Source organism: Triticum aestivum, chromosome 2B (genome assembly GCF_018294505.1).
Source record: "Triticum aestivum cultivar Chinese Spring chromosome 2B, IWGSC CS RefSeq v2.1, whole genome shotgun sequence".
Taxonomy (NCBI): Eukaryota; Viridiplantae; Streptophyta; class Magnoliopsida; order Poales; family Poaceae; genus Triticum; species Triticum aestivum.
Window position 1 is genome coordinate 534,386,353 of NC_057798.1, and position 19,751 is coordinate 534,406,103.

At 47.7% G+C, this 19,751-nt stretch overlaps 1 protein-coding gene across 1 annotated transcript; it reads left to right on the forward strand.

Annotated features, from left to right (window-relative positions):
- The first annotated feature begins 14,707 nt into the window (after positions 1 to 14,707).
- On the forward strand, positions 14,708 to 17,816 carry LOC123041574 (protein NRT1/ PTR FAMILY 4.5). Its single transcript, XM_044464170.1, has 5 exons — positions 14,708 to 14,985; positions 15,088 to 15,305; positions 16,170 to 16,610; positions 16,689 to 16,813; positions 16,931 to 17,816. The coding sequence occupies exons 1-5, from the start codon at positions 14,898 to 14,900 to the stop codon at positions 17,736 to 17,738; spliced, it is 1,680 nt and encodes a 559-aa protein (XP_044320105.1). The 5' UTR covers positions 14,708 to 14,897; the 3' UTR covers positions 17,739 to 17,816.
- The last annotated feature ends 1,935 nt before the right edge of the window (positions 17,817 to 19,751 follow it).

Here is a 19,751-nt window from a genome sequence, read left to right on the forward strand (position 1 = left end):
TGAGGTAGCAACCTGCGCTTTGGGTAGATTTTGCTATGGCGCTCTAGTCCGTATTCCTCGGTAGCCAGGACCTCGGTCCAACTGTTAGTTAGCAGATCTTGATCAGCTTGAAGCTGTTGCTGCTTTTTCTTCAGGCTTTTTGCAGTGGCTATAAGCCGGCGTTTGAAGCGCTCCTACTCGACGAGATCCTCAGGCACGATGAATTCTTCGTCACCAAGGCTCACTTCGTCTTCGGAGAGAGGCATATAATTATCGTCCTCTGATTCTCCATCAGTTGCATGTTCTTTAGGGCTAGCTTGCCCATCCTCTTGCTCGGTCTGCTTGAAGCCTGGCTGGGCAGGATTGTCTTCGTCTTCGGCATCATCCGGATTGTTATCTCTTGCGCCGGTATCACTATTTTTGCTATGGCGGGTCTTGGAGCGGCGCCGATGACGTCGGTGTCTAGATTGCTTCTCCAAGGGGTTATCTTCCATTGCCTCATTGCCATTGCTTTCTTTAGGGGTGTCCACCATATAAATATCATATGATGAGGTGGCTGTCCAGCGCCCTATAGGCGGTGGTTCCTGTTCTTCTCCTGCATCGTCGTCCATACCGTCGATGTCTTCGGAGTCTAAGTCGAGCACGTCGGTTAAGTCATCGATAGTGGATATAAAGTGGGTGGTGGGTGGGGGACGACTTTCTTTATCGTCCGCTCCCCACTCGAGCCGGACATAGTTCGGCCAAGAATCTCCCGGCAAGGAAAGAGACCTTAATGAGTTTAGCACATCACCCAAGGGCGAGTGCTGAAAAATATCCGCGGCGGTGAACTCCATGACCGGTGCCCAATCAGATTCGATAGGCACGGACTCACGCGGTTCAGATCTTGTAGCTGGAGACGAGTCCGAGGGTCCGATGACACCACTCTCATAGGAGGTGGGATCAGTGTTCGGCTCCGACGCCGATGAGTGTGCGGCCTCCGTGGCGGGGTCCATACACCCGCCCTCGGAAGGCACGATCTGCTCCCGATTGATTCTCGGCGCCACCGCAGGCGCGATCTCCCGAATAATGTCCGACAGCAGATCAAAGTCATGCCCGTCGTGACCGTTCGGCGCACCTGGCATGGGCTCGAATCCTTCGAAGATCAAGTCTCTGTGGATGTCAGCAGTATAGTTTAAGCTTCCAAACCTGACCTGATGGCCGGGGGCATAGCTACCGATCTGCTCCAGATGGCCAAGCGAGTTGGCCCGCGGTACGAAGCCACCGAATACGAAGATTTGTCCGGGAAGGAAAATCTTCCCCTGGACCACGTCGCTAAAGACGATTGAAGGAGCCATCAAGCCTTATCGTCATGACACAGTGGAACTCTCAATGAAAGCACCAATGTCTGTGTCAAAACCGGCGGATCTCGGGTAGGGGGTCCCGAACTATGCGTCTAAGGCTAATGGTAACAGGAGGTAGGGGACACGATGTTTTACCCAGGTCGGGCCCTCTCAATGGAGGTAATACCCTACTTCCTGCTTGATTGATCTTGATGATATGAGTATTACAAGAGTTGATCTACCACGAGGTCGTAGAGGCTAAACCCTAGAAGCTAGCCTATGATTATGATTGTTGTTGTCCTATGCACTAAACCCTGCGGTTTATATAGACACCGGAGGGGACTAGGGTTACACAGAGTCGGTTACAGAGGAGGAGATCTACATATCCGAATTGCCAAGATTTCCTTCCACGCAAAGGAGAGTCCCATCCGGACACGGAACAAAGTCGTCAATCTTGTATCTTCATAGTCCAACAGTCCGGCCAAGTATATAGTTCGGCTGTCCGAGGACCCCTTAATCCAGGACTCACTCAGGTAGGCGCGCGCCCACCCTCGTGGGCCCCTCGTAGCTCCACCGACGTACTTCTTTCGCCTATATATACTCTTATACCCTAGAAACATCAGGGGGAGCCACAAAACCACTTTTCCACCGCCGAAACCTTCTGTACCCGTGACATCCCATCTTGGGGCCTTTTTCGGTGATCTGCCGGAGGGGGAATCGATCATGGAGGGCTTCTACATAAACACCATTGCCTCTCCGATGAAGCGTGAGTAGTTTACCACAGACGTTCGGGTCCATAGTTATTAGCTAGATGGCTTCTTCTCTCTCTTTGATTCTCAATACAAAGTTCTCCTCTAAGTTCTTGGAGATCTATTTGATGTAATACTCTTTTACGGTGTGTTTGCCGAGATCCGGTGAATTGTGGATTTATGAACTTGATTATCTATGAATTTTATTTTGGATTCTTATATGCATGATTTTCTATCTTTGCAAGTCTCTTCGAATTATAGGTTTAGTTTTCCCTACTAGATTGATCTTTCTTGTAATGGGAGAAGTGCTTAGCTTTGGGTTCAATCTTGCGGTGTGCTTTCCCAGTGACAGTAGGGGCAGCAAGGCACGTATTGTATTGTTGCCATCGAGGATAAAAATATGGGGTTTATATCATATTGCTTGAGTTTATCCCTCTACTTCATCTCATCTTGCTTAATGCGTTACTCCGTTCTTATGAACTTAATACTCTAGATGCATGCTGGACAACGGTTGATGTGTGGAGTAATAGTAGTAGATGCAGAATCATTTCGGTCTACTTGACACGGACCTGATTCCTATGTTCATGATCATTGCCTTATATGTCTTCATAATTACGCGCTCTTCTATCAATTGCTCGGCAGTAATTTGTTCACCCACCGTAATACATGCTATCTTGAGAGAAGCCACTAGTGAAACCTATGGCCCCCGGGTCTCTTTTCTATTATATTACATCTCTTTTATTTACATCGCATCTCGTTTACTATTTTGCAATCTTTACTTTCCAATATATACAACAAAAATACCAAAAATATCTACTTTATTATCTCTATCAGATCTCACTTTTGCAAGTGACCGTGAAGGGATTGACAACCCCTTTATCGCGTTGGTTGCAAGGTCCTTGATTGTTTGTGCAGGTACTAGGTGAGTTGTGTGTCGTCTCCTACTGGATTGATACCTTGATTCACAAAACTGAGGGAAATACTTATGCTACTTTGCTGCATCACCCTTTCCTCTTTGGAAAACAAATGCATGCTCAAGATGTGGCAGTTTCAAGTCACATCTAAGGAAATTCACTTTGGGCGGTCAAGTGAATATTTTGGTATTTGGCTCATACCCCAAACTTTGGCTTATGGTACCCCAAAGGAGCAAGCTTCGATCTCATGGGTTATTCACACTCGGATTGGGAGGGAGACTGTGTAGAGACGAAGTCAACTTCTGGAGGGTGCCAATTCCTTGGTCCCTCTTTGGTAAGTTGGTCTTCAAAGAAGCAAAATTGTGTGTCTGTCTCTTCCACCAAGGTCGAGTATGTAGCCACCGCAAGTTGTTGTGCACAATTGCTATGGATGAGGCAAACTTTAAGGATTATGGTGTCACTTGTGACAAAGTGCCTCTTCTATGTGACAATGAAAGTGTTATCAAGATTTCATACAATCCGGTGAAACATAGCAAGACAAAGCACATTGAGATTCGTCATCATTTCATTCAGGACCACATCAAGCGTGGAGATACTGAGATCATCTACATCAACACTCAAGAGCAACTACGGATATTTTCACCAAGCCTCTAGATGAAGCAAGATTTCGTGAGTTAAGTCATGAGTAAAATATCATTGATTTGAGCAATGTGGCTTGAATCTAGGCACACCCCAGAGCATTCATCATTTTATCTTGTTCTAGATGTAGGCATGGACATAGGGGAGTGTTGTTCTCTCAATGAACTCTCCCTCCCCCATTATGAATAAATCAATCACGTCTTTCACATTAGCCATTTTTATGGTACATGTGCTTCAAAGATGAGTTTTGGTCATGGGCCCAAGGTTAAAATCTTCGTGGTGCCATACCAATTGACTCAAACATAGGTGGCTTCGGTCATTGCCCTCTCTTTGAGAGGTTACTCCTCGAGTTGGCTTTATTTGTTGTATCTGGTCTTGAGGACTTTGTGTGTGTTTTGGGTCATGTCAAGTTTGCTTCTCTTTTCTATGGCTTTAGTTCTTGGAGTGTTTCTACCTTTTGTTGTTGTTTCTTGTCTCACCCGAGCCATTCCTTGCTCATCTCTTTGTTTTGCATAAGCCTCCCTTTTCCCTCTTTGTTCCTGCTTGTTGTCGCATGCGCGGTACTACCGCGGAGTCCGGGTGGTACTACCGCTTGTTAGCGGTACTACCACCTTGCTCCCCGGTACTACCGCCTGAGCAGTACTACCAGGCTTCCTGCCATGGGTTCGTACCGGGGCGGTACTACCGCTTGGTACTACCGCTTAGTAACTAGGAGTGGGGGTTATGAATCGGGAAGGGGGAGTTTCCACTCCCCCATACCCATTCACTCTCGCACCCTCTCCCATTTCTCTCAAAGGCAATGAAGCAAGCACCAGTGGGCCGCCGTCGGGCCGCTGGTTCCGGGCCGTCTCCGACAATTCCAACCGGTGGGATAGTTCCCCGCCTTCTCCTCGTGCCATAGAAGCCGGTATTACCCCCGTTCCTCTCTCCAATGGTTCTATTTCTTGAATCTAGGTTTGGGCTATATGTGTTGCTTTCATCAATTTTTTGGTCAAATCGAGGCATGAGTTGGACTTGGGAGACTGCTAGAGTAGGTAGATGGAAGGTTTAACCGCGAAAAATTGAATTTGGCACCTCCGGTAGTATCGGATCTCTCTGTGGCAGTTGTCCACTCCTTTGACTTCCACCTCAAGCGGTACTACCGCTTGTAGGCGGTACTTCCGCTTGGAGGTGCGGTACTACCACCTCGAGCTGCCAATTTCCAGTTTTTACCGTTCAACTTTCACTCTTGTGTATCTCCTTCTCTTGTCTTATGCATTTTGTTTACTCATGTGTTCCTTCGTGCTTTTGTGTGTGTGTGTTCCAGGTGGTAGTAGCTCCGGGCATCAGGCTCATCGCAAGAATCCCGCTCATTCCGGTGGCTCCAAGCGTTACCGTTAGGCTGATGTGCCAGAGAGTGGCACCATGCCCATGAGGCTCAAGTGAGCAGCCAAGATAGAGATTCAAAGTGACTGCTTCCAAGAACAAGGGGATCAAGGGCACTCATCAGATGTCTGCTCATGAGTTCTGGTTGGCGTGTAAGCGCAATCTATACCGGGTGCCTCAGGATCCTTGGCTTATTAGTCGTCCGTTTTGGAACAAGATGCAGCAGTCTATCTATCATGATGTGTTGAAGGGGAAGAAGAATATGTATGTGAAAGTCAAGTCCATTGACCTCACTCATATGGAGAGGGACTTGGCTTACTTTGGAGCTGCACTTCAGAGGTGCGCGGAGCTAGATATCAAGAGGATCATCTCATTCCACAAGGACTTGGATGCGGAGCTTGTGGCTCAGTTCTACGCCACAGTGCACTTTGTATATGATGAGGAGAGGACTCTTACTTGGATGGCCAATGGTCGGGTTCTGTCAGCTTCTTGGAAGAGCTTCATGGAAAGTATGTCTTATGATGACAAGGGTGCCCAAACCCCAATTGGGTCACCGAGAGGCTACTGCTACTCACAAGGAGGCTCTTTGGCCTTTCTCTTCCAGGAAGGTGTCTAAGACTGGGCACGTCTCCTATGAGCTCTGGCCCTTTCTTGATATCATGCATTGGATCTTCATGAACACTCTGTTTCCTCGTGTTGGCAACTAGGATATGGTGCACACCTTTCTGGTGGACCTACTTCTCTTCTACCAGAAGCAGCAGGGCACTCAGTAGGTGTTGGATGTTTCTCATGTTACGTGGTCAGAACTTCGCTCTGTAGTCATGGAGCATAAGTGCATCATCTATGGTCCTTACTTGATGCAGCTCAGTGAGGATACATGGGCTTCTTCGTTTCTGGATGAGGAGCTTATTATTGGGGACTTAGTGTCTCATGATGTTGTTCAGCTGAGATAGAAGGAGAAGTGGGGGACTTCTGCTCCTGCTCCCCCAAAGAGTGACTTTGTCAGGTCTGATGAGGATGATGAGCTAGACTATGAGCCTTCGTCGGAGGAGCCCACTTGGGCTAAGAAGCTCAAGCAGAAGATGTAGAAGGTGTTCTGCTTACAGGCTAAGGGACAGTATAGGGCTCACATGGAAGCAAAGAAGGCCTGCAATCATGACAAGGCCATCATGAGGCAGGTTGGACTCGACCCTGCTAGTGGCTCTGAGGATAGGATCACCAACGAGGATACTTGGATCAGACAGCACTGGTCGTGGACTGATTCTGATGAGGGAACTGGAGGTCCACCACCAGCTGCAGAGAAGTCTGAGGAGGAGGAGCACAGTTGGTGATATTATGGATTACTGCTACCGCCTTCGCTCTTAGGTGTACTCTCTGCCCTTTTGGTGTCTCGATGCCAAAGGGGGAGAGAGTTTAGGGATTTGTTGTGCCCTGTGTCGAGTGTGTGTCCTCTTATTCACCGTTGCTCTTCTCACTCGAACTATTTCATTTGCTTTGGTTTGTGTCTGCCTTATGAGTTTGAGACTTATGAGTTTGAGACCATATGGTGCAAGACATATGTGCTACCCTATCTCTATCTATTATGTCGAGTACTTCATGACATTATTAGCAGTGGTAGTACCACTCACGGAGCGGTAGTACCGCTTGTGTGCGGGCTGAGAAGAGCATAATGGTTGGATTTGTTCCCCACTATAAAATGGGGTCTTCTTCCCCAAGAAGACCTACCTCTTCCTCCCCCAAACTCCATTATTGCTCCAATGCTAATTTCCTCCCAATCTCTCTCCCTAGCCAATCAAACTTGTTGATTTTCTATTGATTGGTTGAGAAGGCCCCGATCTACACTTCCACCAAGAGAAATTTGATTCCCCCCACTAATTCCTTGCGGATCTTGTTACTCTTGGGTGTTTTAGCACCCTAGACGGTTAGGGTCACCTCGGAGCCACATTCGTGAAGCTTCATGGTGTTGTTGGGAGCCTCCAATTAAGTTGTGGAGATTTCCCCAACCTTGTTTGTAAAGGTTCGGTCGTCGCCTTCAAGGGCACCACTAGTGGAATCACGGCATCTCGCATTGGGTGAGGGCGTGAGGAGAATACGGTGGCCCTAGTGGCTTCTTGTGGAGCATTGTGCCTCCACACCGCTTCAACCGAGATGTACTTCCCCTCAAAGGGAAGGAACTTCGGTAACACATCCTCGTCTCCACCGGCTCCACTTATGGTTATCTCTTACCTTTACTTTGTGCTAGCTTTACTCGTGTTATATGTCTTGCTTGATTGTGTTGCTTGTGTTACTTGCATCATATAGGTTGCTCACCTAGTTGCATATCTAGACAACCTATTTATTGCAAACCCTAATTTGTTAAGAAAGGTTAAAAATTCATAGTTGCCTATTCACCCCTCCCCCCTCTAGTGAACCATATCGATCCTTTTAGCTTGCCGTGGTGCTTGCCAAGTCTTCACCTTGTCGGCTCGGCCTTGCCGGCAGAGATTGCTTTGATGCTTGTTTTGCTCTTGGTCTTCTTGATGCGCTTCTTGATCTCTCAAAGAGTTGTTCCCTTTGATTTGGGAACCTTCACTAGGACTTTAAGTTGGCGGGGGAGCCGCTACTTTTCTATGCATAAGTGAGGGTATTATACATCCATGTTTAATACACCGTCAGATGGTAACAGGAGAAGTAGGGATACAATGTTTTACTTAGGTTCGGGCCCGCTTGATGAGGTGAAAATCTATGCCATGCTTCTTATATATTGATTGTGATGGGGTACAAGGTACAAGATGATCTACCTCGAGATCATATATGAAGATGTTCTAAGCTCTAAAACTGTACATGTGTGTCTCTACAGGCTAAAACCCCATGGCTTATATAACACCAAGGGTTTCTATGGTTTACAAATGGTTGGTTGTGATCTAGGGATAGGCATGCCAATCCTTTGGATACATCATGAAGTGTATGCCAAGTCTTCAAAGATCTTCATTTGGATGACGGTGAGAGTATCAGCCTAGCCAGGACCCATTGGTGGGTCCTTGGCCCGGTCCATAAGAGATGGGTCGACGTGCTGCGTACCCCCCTAATCCAGGACACCGACAGGGACCGCGACATCAACCATCTCCACCATCATCATCCCATTCCCATCTCTTTGTAATACTTAAATACCCAAGAGTGTCCATTCTTGTATTATGTTTATCATTCACTATTTGCATAATGATTTACCCCTTGATGCTTATCATTCTCATGTTCGAGTAGGCTCTAGTTCTCGAGGATATGGAGGAACCCTGATATTTTTTTATGTTGAGCGCTTAATGGTAGGCAACCCATAATTTTTTGAATATAATATTATTATGAACGAATACATTTTCATACTGATTATTAGTCTTCGTGATATAATAAAAAGGACCAAGAAGATGTTGTTTGTTGGAGAATCATACCTGAGAAGATAATATACATGCATTATAAGAAGAAGAAATAAAAAACGAGTCATCTGGAGGTCATAGAGAAGAAGACTGTGTCAAGTACGGGCTTACCAACCTATACGACGGGTCGTACCAAAACAGCAAAAACAATCCTCAAAATCCAGAGGGGAAGATGGCTTCTTCTACGAGCACTCCTGTGGACACCCACGTTTTATAACACCCTGAACACATCCACCAGTTCCTGGCCATTACGCCTAGCGGGATCTAGAATGGCCCTGCAGACCAACTCTAGTTTTTCTTTCACATTTTCTTAGAAAGGATCGATAAGATCATGCTTGTTAAGGAATCATACCTAAGAAGATAATATACATGGATTATAGGAAGAAGAAATAAAAAACATTTGGAGGTCACAGAGGAGAAGACAATGTCAAGTATGAGCGTACGACCTTGTACCACATGGCATACCAAAACAACAAAAACAATCCACAAAATCCAAAGGGCTAGACGGCTTCTAGCTTGAGCCCTCCCATTGGTACCCACATCCATCGGTTCCTGATCATTATGCCTGGCGGGATCTAGAATGGTCCCACAAACCAACTCTAGTCTTTTCCTTGCACTTTGTACTCACTCGTGTGCACTAGAGACCAACTTCTTAGTCGGTTACTCATCCTCAGATCGCTTAACTATGAAGTTTTTTGCAAATGAGCTCCTAGAAAAGAAGGAATTTCTTATTGATATGAGTAGCCTATCATTCCTATTAGATTAGGCTCTCGCATACACCCCACTCAAAGAAACTGACGTCCTCGTCAGCGCACGAACGTTCCCTCTTGGCACACGTATGTGCGTTTAATCTGTCACATGTGCCATACCATGTGCCACAATGGGCCACCGGCGCCACGCGTCACATGTCCATGCATGTGATTCGCACATGTCCCGGTAACCATGAGGGTCGACACTGATACCAATTGTGATGCCCCGGCCACATCCTTCGGTTCCTAGACATTATGCCTGGCGGGATCTAGACTGATCCTACAAACCAACACTAGTATTTCCTGCGCACTCGGAACCAACTTCCCAATCGTTCACCCATCCTCAAATCGCTCCAAGCCAAGCACACTTAACTTTGGAGTTCTTTGCGAATGAGCTCCTGCAAAAGAAGGAATTCCTTGTTGATATGAGTAGTCTATCATTTCAATTAAGCTAGGCTCTCACATTTGCAGGTATTATTACGGTAGATGCTTTCTTTGTAGATAGGGGTTATACGCATTCATGGAGACAATATCTTCTAGACTACATCACAATATTCCTGACTAAGATACGTCAGGAAGTAATAGATACGTTTAGAATGTCCGGTAATGTCGATATTAACTCCTTATTTGTAGAAATGATGATAAGTCCAATGGAGAAAAATACTTTGAGAGAATGTGGTGCCCCATCGGTTATTGTTATTAAATCTTCTATAAGTTTACCTAAAATTTATGCTAAAGAGTTTGCTATACATACTGATATCATATGTGAAGTGCATGATAAAGCTTTTGTAGGATACATTGATGAGACCCTTGCGCACATGTAATGACTTATGATGCCATTTGTGGTACATCTAAACTAAAAGATGTGTCTAGAGAATTTGTCCTTTTTGAAACCTTTCGTGTGGTCTTTAAAAGATAAAGCTAAAGAATGGTTTGACAGACTTTCACGTAATGCCATAACCAGTTGGAAGAATTGCATTGATAGATTAATGCAGAAAATTTTCCCTTATTCCAAAATGAATGAACTCTGAGACAGTATTTTAGCTTTTGCGCATTTCACTAAAGCTTGGGGAATATTCTTTAAATTGATAGATCTTTTTCCAAACCATGGCTTTGCTGAACATGTTATACTACACATATTTTATAACGGACTAAATGACGAGTCTAAATCCGTTCGTGATAATAGTTCACGTGGAATATACAAGTCCTCGACAATAGAAGAGGGAGAATGCCCCATTCAAACAATAGCTTGAGCCAGAGTTGGACCGCCCCCGCCAGGCGGCCCCAGCCCTTCCTCCCCCTCCTCCTCCTTCCAACGGTAGGGGACTGGACGGCAATGACAAGGACAAGTTCAAGGACAAGCAACATGACCAAGACGGAAGCATGGAGGATGATGACTCGATCGACACTGTGGCATGGGACAAGCTCGGGATTTCTGGCCAGGGACCTGCTGCACCGGTGGAAGGGGCGACGGCGCCTCGGGTGGTTGAGGAGTTGGGCTCGGTTGGGGTGGCGCTCTCGATCCCCAACCAGTACGGCTCCAACTTGGGCTCGGTGTCATCCCCGCCCTTGTGCCTGGCCCCAGCTGTGATCGCGGGCGCGGTCGGTGGCCGTTCCCCGATGGCCCTCTCCCCTAGCCCCTCTCGCCTCCGGGACCGAACGGGTGGCCGGTGGCTATGTTCAAACGCTTTTGGCCAATTCTTAGAGGGCCAATCTTTGAGACCTGTAATGGTTTTATGCGCGGTACGATAGATATAGCTCGTCTTAATTTTGGTGTATTATCGCTCATTCAGAAGGTTCCAGGGGCCGACAGCATTTGGCTTTTCCACCCTATCGTGCTCATCAACGTCACGTTTAAGATATGTGCTAAAGCGTGTGCCACTCGTCTTGGGCCGATTGCCCATCGCTCGATACATCGCAACCAGTCCGCGTTCATTCACGGCCGTAACATCCTGGAGGGACCGCTTGCCCTACAGGAGATTGTGCATGAACTTAAACGCACGAGGGAACAGGCCATTTTGCTGAAACTGGACTTCGAGAGGGCGTACGACCGAGTTAATTGGGATTTACTGCGTCAGGTTCTAATTAGTCGGGGTTTTCTGCGGTTTGGGTACACCGCATTATGTTGTTGGTCTCGGGAGGCCAAACTGCAGTCTCGGTGAACGGAGAAGTAGGGCACTTCTTCCGGAACAAGCGGGGACTCAGGCAGGGTGACCCCATGTCCCCGCTGTTGTTCAACTTTGTTGTCGATACGTTGTCCGCCATGCTCCGGAAGGCGGCCGAGGCTGGCCATATCAAGGGAGTGGTAGGCCAGCTAATTCCAGGGGGAGTTACGCATTTGCAGTACGTGGATGCCACGCTACTGCTGTTTCGCCCGGACCACCATAGCATTGCTACGGTCAAGGCGATTCTGCTCATTTTTGAGCTCATGTCGGGCCTCAAAATCAACTTCCATAAGTTTGAGGTGCTCTCTATGGGGGTAGAGCTGGAGGAGAGGCATCGCATCGCTGACTTGCTCAACTGCAAGGTGGGAAAGTTTCCGTTCACGTACCTAGGCCTTCCGGTGGACACTAAGCGCCCCACGATAGAGGATTGGGAGCCTTTGTGTGCCAAGGTAAGGGGGAAGGTTTGCCCATGCAGGGGAAATTTTCTTTCAAAAGTAGCTAGGCTAGTCCTCACAAACTCGAGCCTCTCCTCCTTGCCCATGTTTGCTATGGGCCTGTTCCTACTCGCGGAAGGGATTAACGCGAAAATGGATACACCCCACACTAAGTTCTTTTGGGAAGGAACGAGCCTGAACCATAAATACCATATGGTTAGGTGGGCGTGGGTGTGTCGTCCCAAGGCCTTGGGGGTCTTGGGATCACCAACACGAGGATCCTCAATATTGCGTTGATGTGCAAATGGATCTGGAAAATTGTCCAGGGGGCATCCGGGTTGTGGGTCGATCTCCTTAGGGCCAAATATTTCCCTAATGGAAACTTCTTCGAAGGGAGGACAAGGGGATCCCCCTTATGGAATGATCTGCAGGCGATCAAACCGGCCTTTGCCATGGGGGCAAAGTTCTCAATTGGGAACGGCTGCGCTGCGCGCTTTTGGACCGATCATTGGGTAGGCGCACAACCCTTGTGGGCTACCTATCAGGATCTCTATGCGATTGCTATAGACCCGGCTATGTCGGTGGCCAAGGCGATGTCGTCATCCCCTCCGGTGATTCACTTTAAACGTGAACTTAGTGGGGTAGAACAAGCTGGGCTTGCCGACATGCTGCAGTTGATCGGCCCAATAGGCCTATCGTACCAACCCGACACAGTGAGCTAGGCGCTCACTAGCTCGGGTAAGTTCACGGTTAAGTCGTTGTACCTCAAGTTGTGCCAAGGGCCGGTGCAACTTGTGGTTAAGGGGCTATGGAGAGCGAGAATGCCTCTGAAAATCAAACTTTTTCTCTGGCAAATGTTCCGCGATAAACTCCCCACTTCCTTGAACATAGCCAAGCGTAATGGACCGGCCAATGGCCCGTGTGCATTATGCGGGGCACCCGAGGACACCAATCATGTGTTCTTTCGATGCCCGCTGGCTAGGTTTGCGTGGAGTGCAGTCCGGTCCGCGACGGATGTCCAATGGGACCCGCGATCGTCTGCCGAGCTAACTCAGTTATTAGATGCGATCCAGGGACCTGCTAAGCGAGCTATATGGAGTTGTGTAGGGGCACTACTCTGGGCTTTGTGGCTAACTAGAAATAAGCTTACCATCGAGGGATGTTTTCCTTCACATCGGGCTAATATTATCTACAAATGCAATCTCTTCGTGCAATAGTGGAGTCCGTTAGGGAGGCGCAAGGATGTTGAGCTGATCAAGACTGCCCAAGACCGTCTGCTGCAAGTGTATGTGCTGGCTAGGGAGCCTTCGACCACGGTCTAGGACGTGGTCCCTTTTGCGGATTGACGAGTCTGCACGCTCTGTACGGGCTTTGCCTTGTAATCTGTTTATTGGCTCGTTTAAACTTCCGCGTGAACTTCAGTGTTTTCATCCTAGCTAGGGCCGGTCTGGCTTTTGGTGATGTTCCAAGTCTTCTGTCATGCTACGCTGCCTGTTTTGGGCTTTATTAAGTTAAAGCCGGACGCATCTGGCGTCTTCGTTCTAAAAAAGAATAATGGAACAAGGAAGAACCTACTGAATTCACTGATAGAAATTTTTACACATCAAAAATATGGAAGAATTCAGAAACGTAATAAAAGAAAACGGTAAGCCTATAGAACAACTTCAGACTGAAAGTGTAGACTTTTTACTCTTTACCAATAGGAAGGTGAATTTTCGAAGCACTGGATAGATTTAAGCATCATCAAGAGGGCTATAATAAGAACATTAGTAGATGCCTCTATCAAAATGAGAAAATTATATCCTACTTATCGAAAGTACTAGATGAATTAGGTCATGCTGTGAAAAATCTCGATGCAGACACGGTGTCGTGGCACCTCACCGCCTCGCACCAATTCTCCGTTAAGTTGCTTTATGTTAAACTTAAGCAAGCGTGACGCTTGACATAGATAGAGGGTTATGGAAGGCTAGATTGCCACTTAAAGTTAAGATCTTCTTATTGGAAATGTTTCAAAACCGTCTTCCGACCTCTATTGAAACCTCTAAACGAACCCTCTAACGGGGACTGCACGGTATGTGCGATCCCCGAAGATTCCAATCATGTATTATTTCACCATCCTTTAGCTTGTTTTGTGTGGAGCGTGGTTAGGGGAGCCACTCGCACCACGTGGAATCCTGCTTCGGGAGCTGATTTGCTTTGAATCCTCTCTTCTCAGAGTGGATCAGACAAGCGTGTCCTATGGCATTGTGTTGGGGCACTGTTGTTGGCCTTATGGCACTTCCGTAACCACCCGGCTGGCTGTATTTTCAAATGCATTCTCTTCTTACAGCAGTGGACTTCATTGGGGAAGTGTCGGGATGCTAAAGTCATGCCGCAAGTGGTGGACAAGCTTCCCCACATCCATAACATTGCACGATCCCCCCAGGATGTTGGCTAAGGCAGCGGTCTCACTTTTGGATGTTCTTTCGAGCATGTGTGCTCTTTATTTTGGCTTGCTGGCCATGTACCCCACCATTAAAACTTTGTTTCTCTCATTTATTCGTTAAGACCCTTGTTACTTTGTCTGGTTTGTGGGCTTTATTAATTTAAAGCCGGATGCTCCTTGCATCTTCGTTCTTAAAAGAGCTAATCTGTTAACTCTGTTAGTTCATGATTGACAATTACAACTTATTGTTTTCAGCTTATGAACCAATATCTCTTGAGCACTGGTTGATGCCTTGTTTTTGTTGCACTTCCGAGTTTTCTGTTCTTAAACTTAAGATGCACTAATTCTGAGGAAGTATCTTATCAAAAGACTGTTGCTCTACACGATTAATGAAGTAAGAGCTAACTGACAAACTTTCACTCTCAAAATGATCTACGCTGATGGCAATACCTGCTATATTTGTTGACTTCTATACTCGTTCATTGTACTTATCCCTGTTTCATTATTTTCTTAATATTAGAAGGCCTGTCGAAATGCCTGAAATTCAGTCAGCTAGAAGTATTAACAATTGTGGTCATAACTACTGGTACTTGCAATAATAAACAATGGCCTAAAATTGGCAAAAAGGCTTTGATTGATCAAGTTGCTGTCATCACTCCATTGAACATGAATATCCACCTGCTTATTTATACCCCTGAATGTTCGGGTTGCAACTGGAATAAGTCAGCAAATCAAGAAGAAGAAGAAGCACCATGACGATTGGGGGCTCTGTGGACCGGAGGGGAAACCCCATCGACAGAGAGGTGCATGGAGGGGTCAGAGCAGCATGGTTCATGTATGGTAAGTTCTCATTTTGCAGATAACCCAGTTTCCCTTAACTTTCAAGCTTCTGCTCCAAGTTCGAAAGTTTTAAGCAATTTTGCTCCTTGTTTCTCCTTGCAGTTGCAAACGTGGTAATGAACATGGTTATTGTCCCAAACCTGCTGAATCTGGTTACCTATCTCCATGGAACAATGCATATGGGCGTCTCTGGCTCTGCAACTACTGTCACCAATCTTGTTGGTGCTACATGCGGGTTTGCATTAGTAGGAGCTTTCCTCTCAGACTCTTACATCATGCGCTCCAGAACTATACTCATCTTTGGCCCATTGATGTTTCTGGTAATATGCCTGCTTGCCTGTCAACTGTCTATTGGATTCCTATTATTATGCAAGGAAAATATTCTTATTTTATTTACATATTCGCATGTCATCTACTAAAATGAGAACCTGCCAACAATAGAGGAAGACGAACGGCTCAATGAAATAAAGAACTGAATAAGAAAACCTAATATCACAGGTCACTGCAAAAAGAAAAGAAAAAGAAATTTTTTGATTCTCTGTCTGAAAGGTTGAATGTATGTGTCTCTGTCTGAAGTACTTCTCCAAATCTAAAATTCAACTGTGATACGTACATATAAGACGATTTTGGATTTGAATTATTTTAAAAAGCATTGTTTGTTGAGGATGGACTTCTGGAAGTACCTATCTAGAACAGTGATATTTTATCGCGAAAAAAGGAAATTAAAAACCTTGAACAGCCATATGCTGCTAACTTTAACTTAACTTGTCATGTCTTAATAGCGATATGCTATTAAGACTTTTCATGTCTAAGTTTGACTCTGACAACGATATGCTTCTAACTTTGATTTAATACAGTTCAATATCTGACACTGATAGGTACCTACTCTGGCATATCCTTTGACCATAAAATCCACTTACATTGGAGTTGAACACGTCTGCTGTTAAAAGTCTCGCATTGCATCATACTCCCTCCGTTCCTAAATATAAGTCTTTGTAGAGATTCTACTAGGTGGACTACATACAGAGCAAAATAAATGAATCTAAACTTAAAATGCATCTATATACATCCGTATGCGGTTTATAGTGGAATCTCTATAAAGACTTACATTTAGGAACGGAGGGAATATATGATATTAGCCATTAGTTTATTACAGTATAATTAACATTTGCGTATGTGCGCAGGGCTATGGGTTGCTCACCCTACAAGCATACCTACCCTCGCTCCATCCTGCGCCTTGCAACATTGAAGCAGACCTAAGTAACTGCAAAGAGGTCCATGGCCGGAATGCCACCTTGTTGTACGCAGCCTTGTACATCAGTGCATTTGGCGATGGCTGTATACGTACATGCTTACCATCCCTCGGAGCAGACCAGTTTGACCGTAAAGATCCTTCCGAGTCCCGCCAGCAGTCCAGCTTCTTCAACTGGTACACCTTCGGGATCTCCCTTGGAGGCTTTATAGGGCTGATCCTCATAGTGTGGCTCCAGAACTACAAGGGGTGGGACGTCGGACTTGGGGCCTGCGCCATCCTGGTTCTGTTTGGACTGCTCGTTGTTGCTGCCGGTCTCCCTTTCTACCGCAACCAAGTGCCGGAAGGAAGCCCTCTTACTCGAATGCTGCAGGTTGTGCTACTGCTACGTACTTCCTGACTTCAAATATAAGATGCCCTGTCAATTCTCACAAAAAGTTAACTTCTCCAGGTTCTTGTGGTTGCATTAAGGAACAGGAAGCTTGAACTTCCTCAGAAGCTGGAAGAAGCAGAGGATAGTCGTACTGGGACCGGGACAGGGTTTGTCGAAGTGCCATCTCAAAGAAAAAGTCTGAAGTAAGATTCGGTGAAATAATAGTACCATTTTCTTAGCAGGCTACATGTCATAGAGATTACATACTAGAGATGGTTAGTTGTATTCCCTATTACAAACTCTTTCATTCATCTCGATAGGTTCCTCGACAAAGCTTGCATTCACCACGGCAAAGACGGGGACTGGTCAGTTTGCAGTGCGACGAAGGTGGAGGAGACGAAGATTGTGCTCCGCGTGCTCCCTCTCTTCTTCAGCTCCATGATCGCGTACGTATCCAACACGATCGTCTTCACGTTCACGGTGCAGCAAGGTGGCATGACCAACACAAGTCTGGGCAAGATCCACGTCTCCCCTGCGACGCTCTTCATCATCCCCATCACATTCCAGCTGATAATGCTGGCCGTCTACGACCAGTTCATCGTGCCGTTCCTGCGAAAGCGCACGGGCTACGTCGGCGGCATCACTCATCTGCAGCGCATCGCCATAGGCTTCGCCTCCATGATACTCGCCGCGGTCATCGCAGCCGTCGTCGAGAGAAAAAGGAAGGAGGCGGTAGTGCAGATGTCCCTGTTCTGGCTCGCGCCTCAGTTCTTCCTGCTTGGGGTGGCAGACGTGACATCGTTCACCGGGCTCCTGGAGTTCTTCAACAGCGAGGCGCCACGGGGCATGAAGTCGATTGCCACGGCGTTGTTCTGGTGCGAGCTCGGGCTCGCGTCGTTGATGGCCACATTCCTGGTGGAAATCGTGAACAGGGCCACGAGGCACGGGCAGCAGGGAGGCTGGCTCGAGGGGAAAAGCTTGAACAGCAGCCGTCTTGACCTCTTCTACTGGGTTGTGGCTGTTGTCGGGTTGCTCGGCTTCTTGAACTACCTTTATTGGGCGAAGAAGTATGTATACCAGCACAATCCACGCATCGCTGAGCCATCGGTTGACGAGGATCCACGTTGAAGTTTTGAATTCACCATGCAATAGATTAAGGATGACTTCTTGGTACACCGTACACCTCCTTTAAAAAGTTTATAAGATTTTCAATGCAAATCGACCGTGGAAATTCAAACTTACCTTTGTTGAAAGAGGACAATATGGTCTGGTACTAGCTAAGAGCATCTACAACCGGGCATAGCTAAATCCGACCGCCAAAATTCCGCAGACACACACGGACAGTGACCGATCAACACTCAAATGTTTGATGTCACAGCCACATATCTTATTTGTCATCAGATTTATACAATTACAAGCAACGTAAAACCTAAATCCTCGCCGGCGGCCATCCTTATCGTTTCCTCCGTGTCCCTGTCTGGCGGCCGTTATACCCGCGAAGTGAAGGTCCGATCGCCGACGAGGTAGAGTACAACATGGGAAACGGATTGTCCCACATGAGGCACCGCCGTCTCTCATGCCCTACTCTTCCTCGCCGGAGCTCGTGGCCTAGACGTTGACGGTGGAGGTGAGGTCCACGATGGACATGGACGGGTCGGCCTCGTGGCTGGAGCCCGGCGCCGCCACCCTTGGATTGTGGCGTCATGCGGCAGCGTGCGACTCCACCTTCACAGCCTCCGCCTCGAGGGTTGTCGCGGTCACCCGTGCCCTGTGCCTTGCATGGCGGGCACACCTCGCAATATTCACGGACGGTTTCCGGCGCGACTATAAAATGCGGCGCTCGCCACACGCCTTTTCCACGACTCCTCTTTCTCTTCCTCTGCCACGCACGCCTCCATCGCTCCAGCGCCCCGCTACCGACACGTCACCATGCCGCCACGCCGCCGAGGAGCGTCAGGCTACCGCAGCGTCCGCCTGCGCCCCAACGGCGGGACTACTCCGAGATATGCTCCGGCGATCTCCGGCTCGGCCTCGGCACCTACGGGACAGCGCGCGAGGCCGCCCGCGTGTACGACGCGACGGCGTGGCGCCTAGGCAGGCCGCGCGGGCAGATGAATTTCCAGGACGTCTACACGCTCCAGCAGGCGCTGGACGTCGCCCCGCCGCCTCGTCTTAACACGGCACAAGACCGTGTGGAGCACGCTGAGCGGCAGCGCCGCCTCCTCGTCGTCCAGGAGGACGAGCGGGTCATGGCGGAGTGGCGCCGGCGCCATCCAGAGGACGTCGCCTACGAGCAAGTCTACTGGGCAAGGCGCCGCGAGGAGGACACGCGAAGGCGCCGCAAGGAGCGGTTGGACAGGCGTCGGCGGAAGGCATTGGCGAATGCGCAGTCGGATATCGTTGCAGCAGGTGGGAGGTCGTTCTTCACGGAAGACGATGATCGTTGGTTGGACATATGGCTCGATACCTCGGACGACACCGACGAGGATGATGATGGTGATGATGGTAGCGACTTGGAGTAGTTTCTATCTAGTTGCACCGTAGTTTTATCTATGCTTTCGAACTATCTATCTAGTTGCACCGATGTAAAATATCTTTGTATCATTTTTTATTTATACAATCTATCTAGTTTTTATTTATCTATGCTTCCGATTTATCTAAAATAAAAAAAAATATTGTGAGCACGTGCGCTGCATTTTTTGCGCGCTGCTGGAGCGACGCGCGCGCACTATATTTTAGCGCAACTGCTGGAGCCAGTGCTGCACGCCGCGCCAAACCAAATAATGAGCGCGCGGCAAACTAGTTTTTTGGGCGCGGGCGCGTTCGGCGCCTGTTAGAGATGCTCTCAATGCAGCTGCGAGCTGCTCTCTTGCGCAGTTTAATGGCGCGCATGTAAGCTGCATGCATGGACCGGCTGCTACCACGCCGACGTGTCTGACGCTGCCAAGTTCTTTCTGGTGCGCGTCTGACACGGTGGTGACACTTGTTTCATGTGCATCGTGGGTCTGATGGGTGGAATTAGGTTGAGTTCGTGGGATAAGAGCTTCTGGATGAGCGAATAGGCTCTTCCCAGATAACCAAAACAATTCGTATCACACAAACGCAACCTAATTCCATCCATCCATTACATGGGAAGGGGGC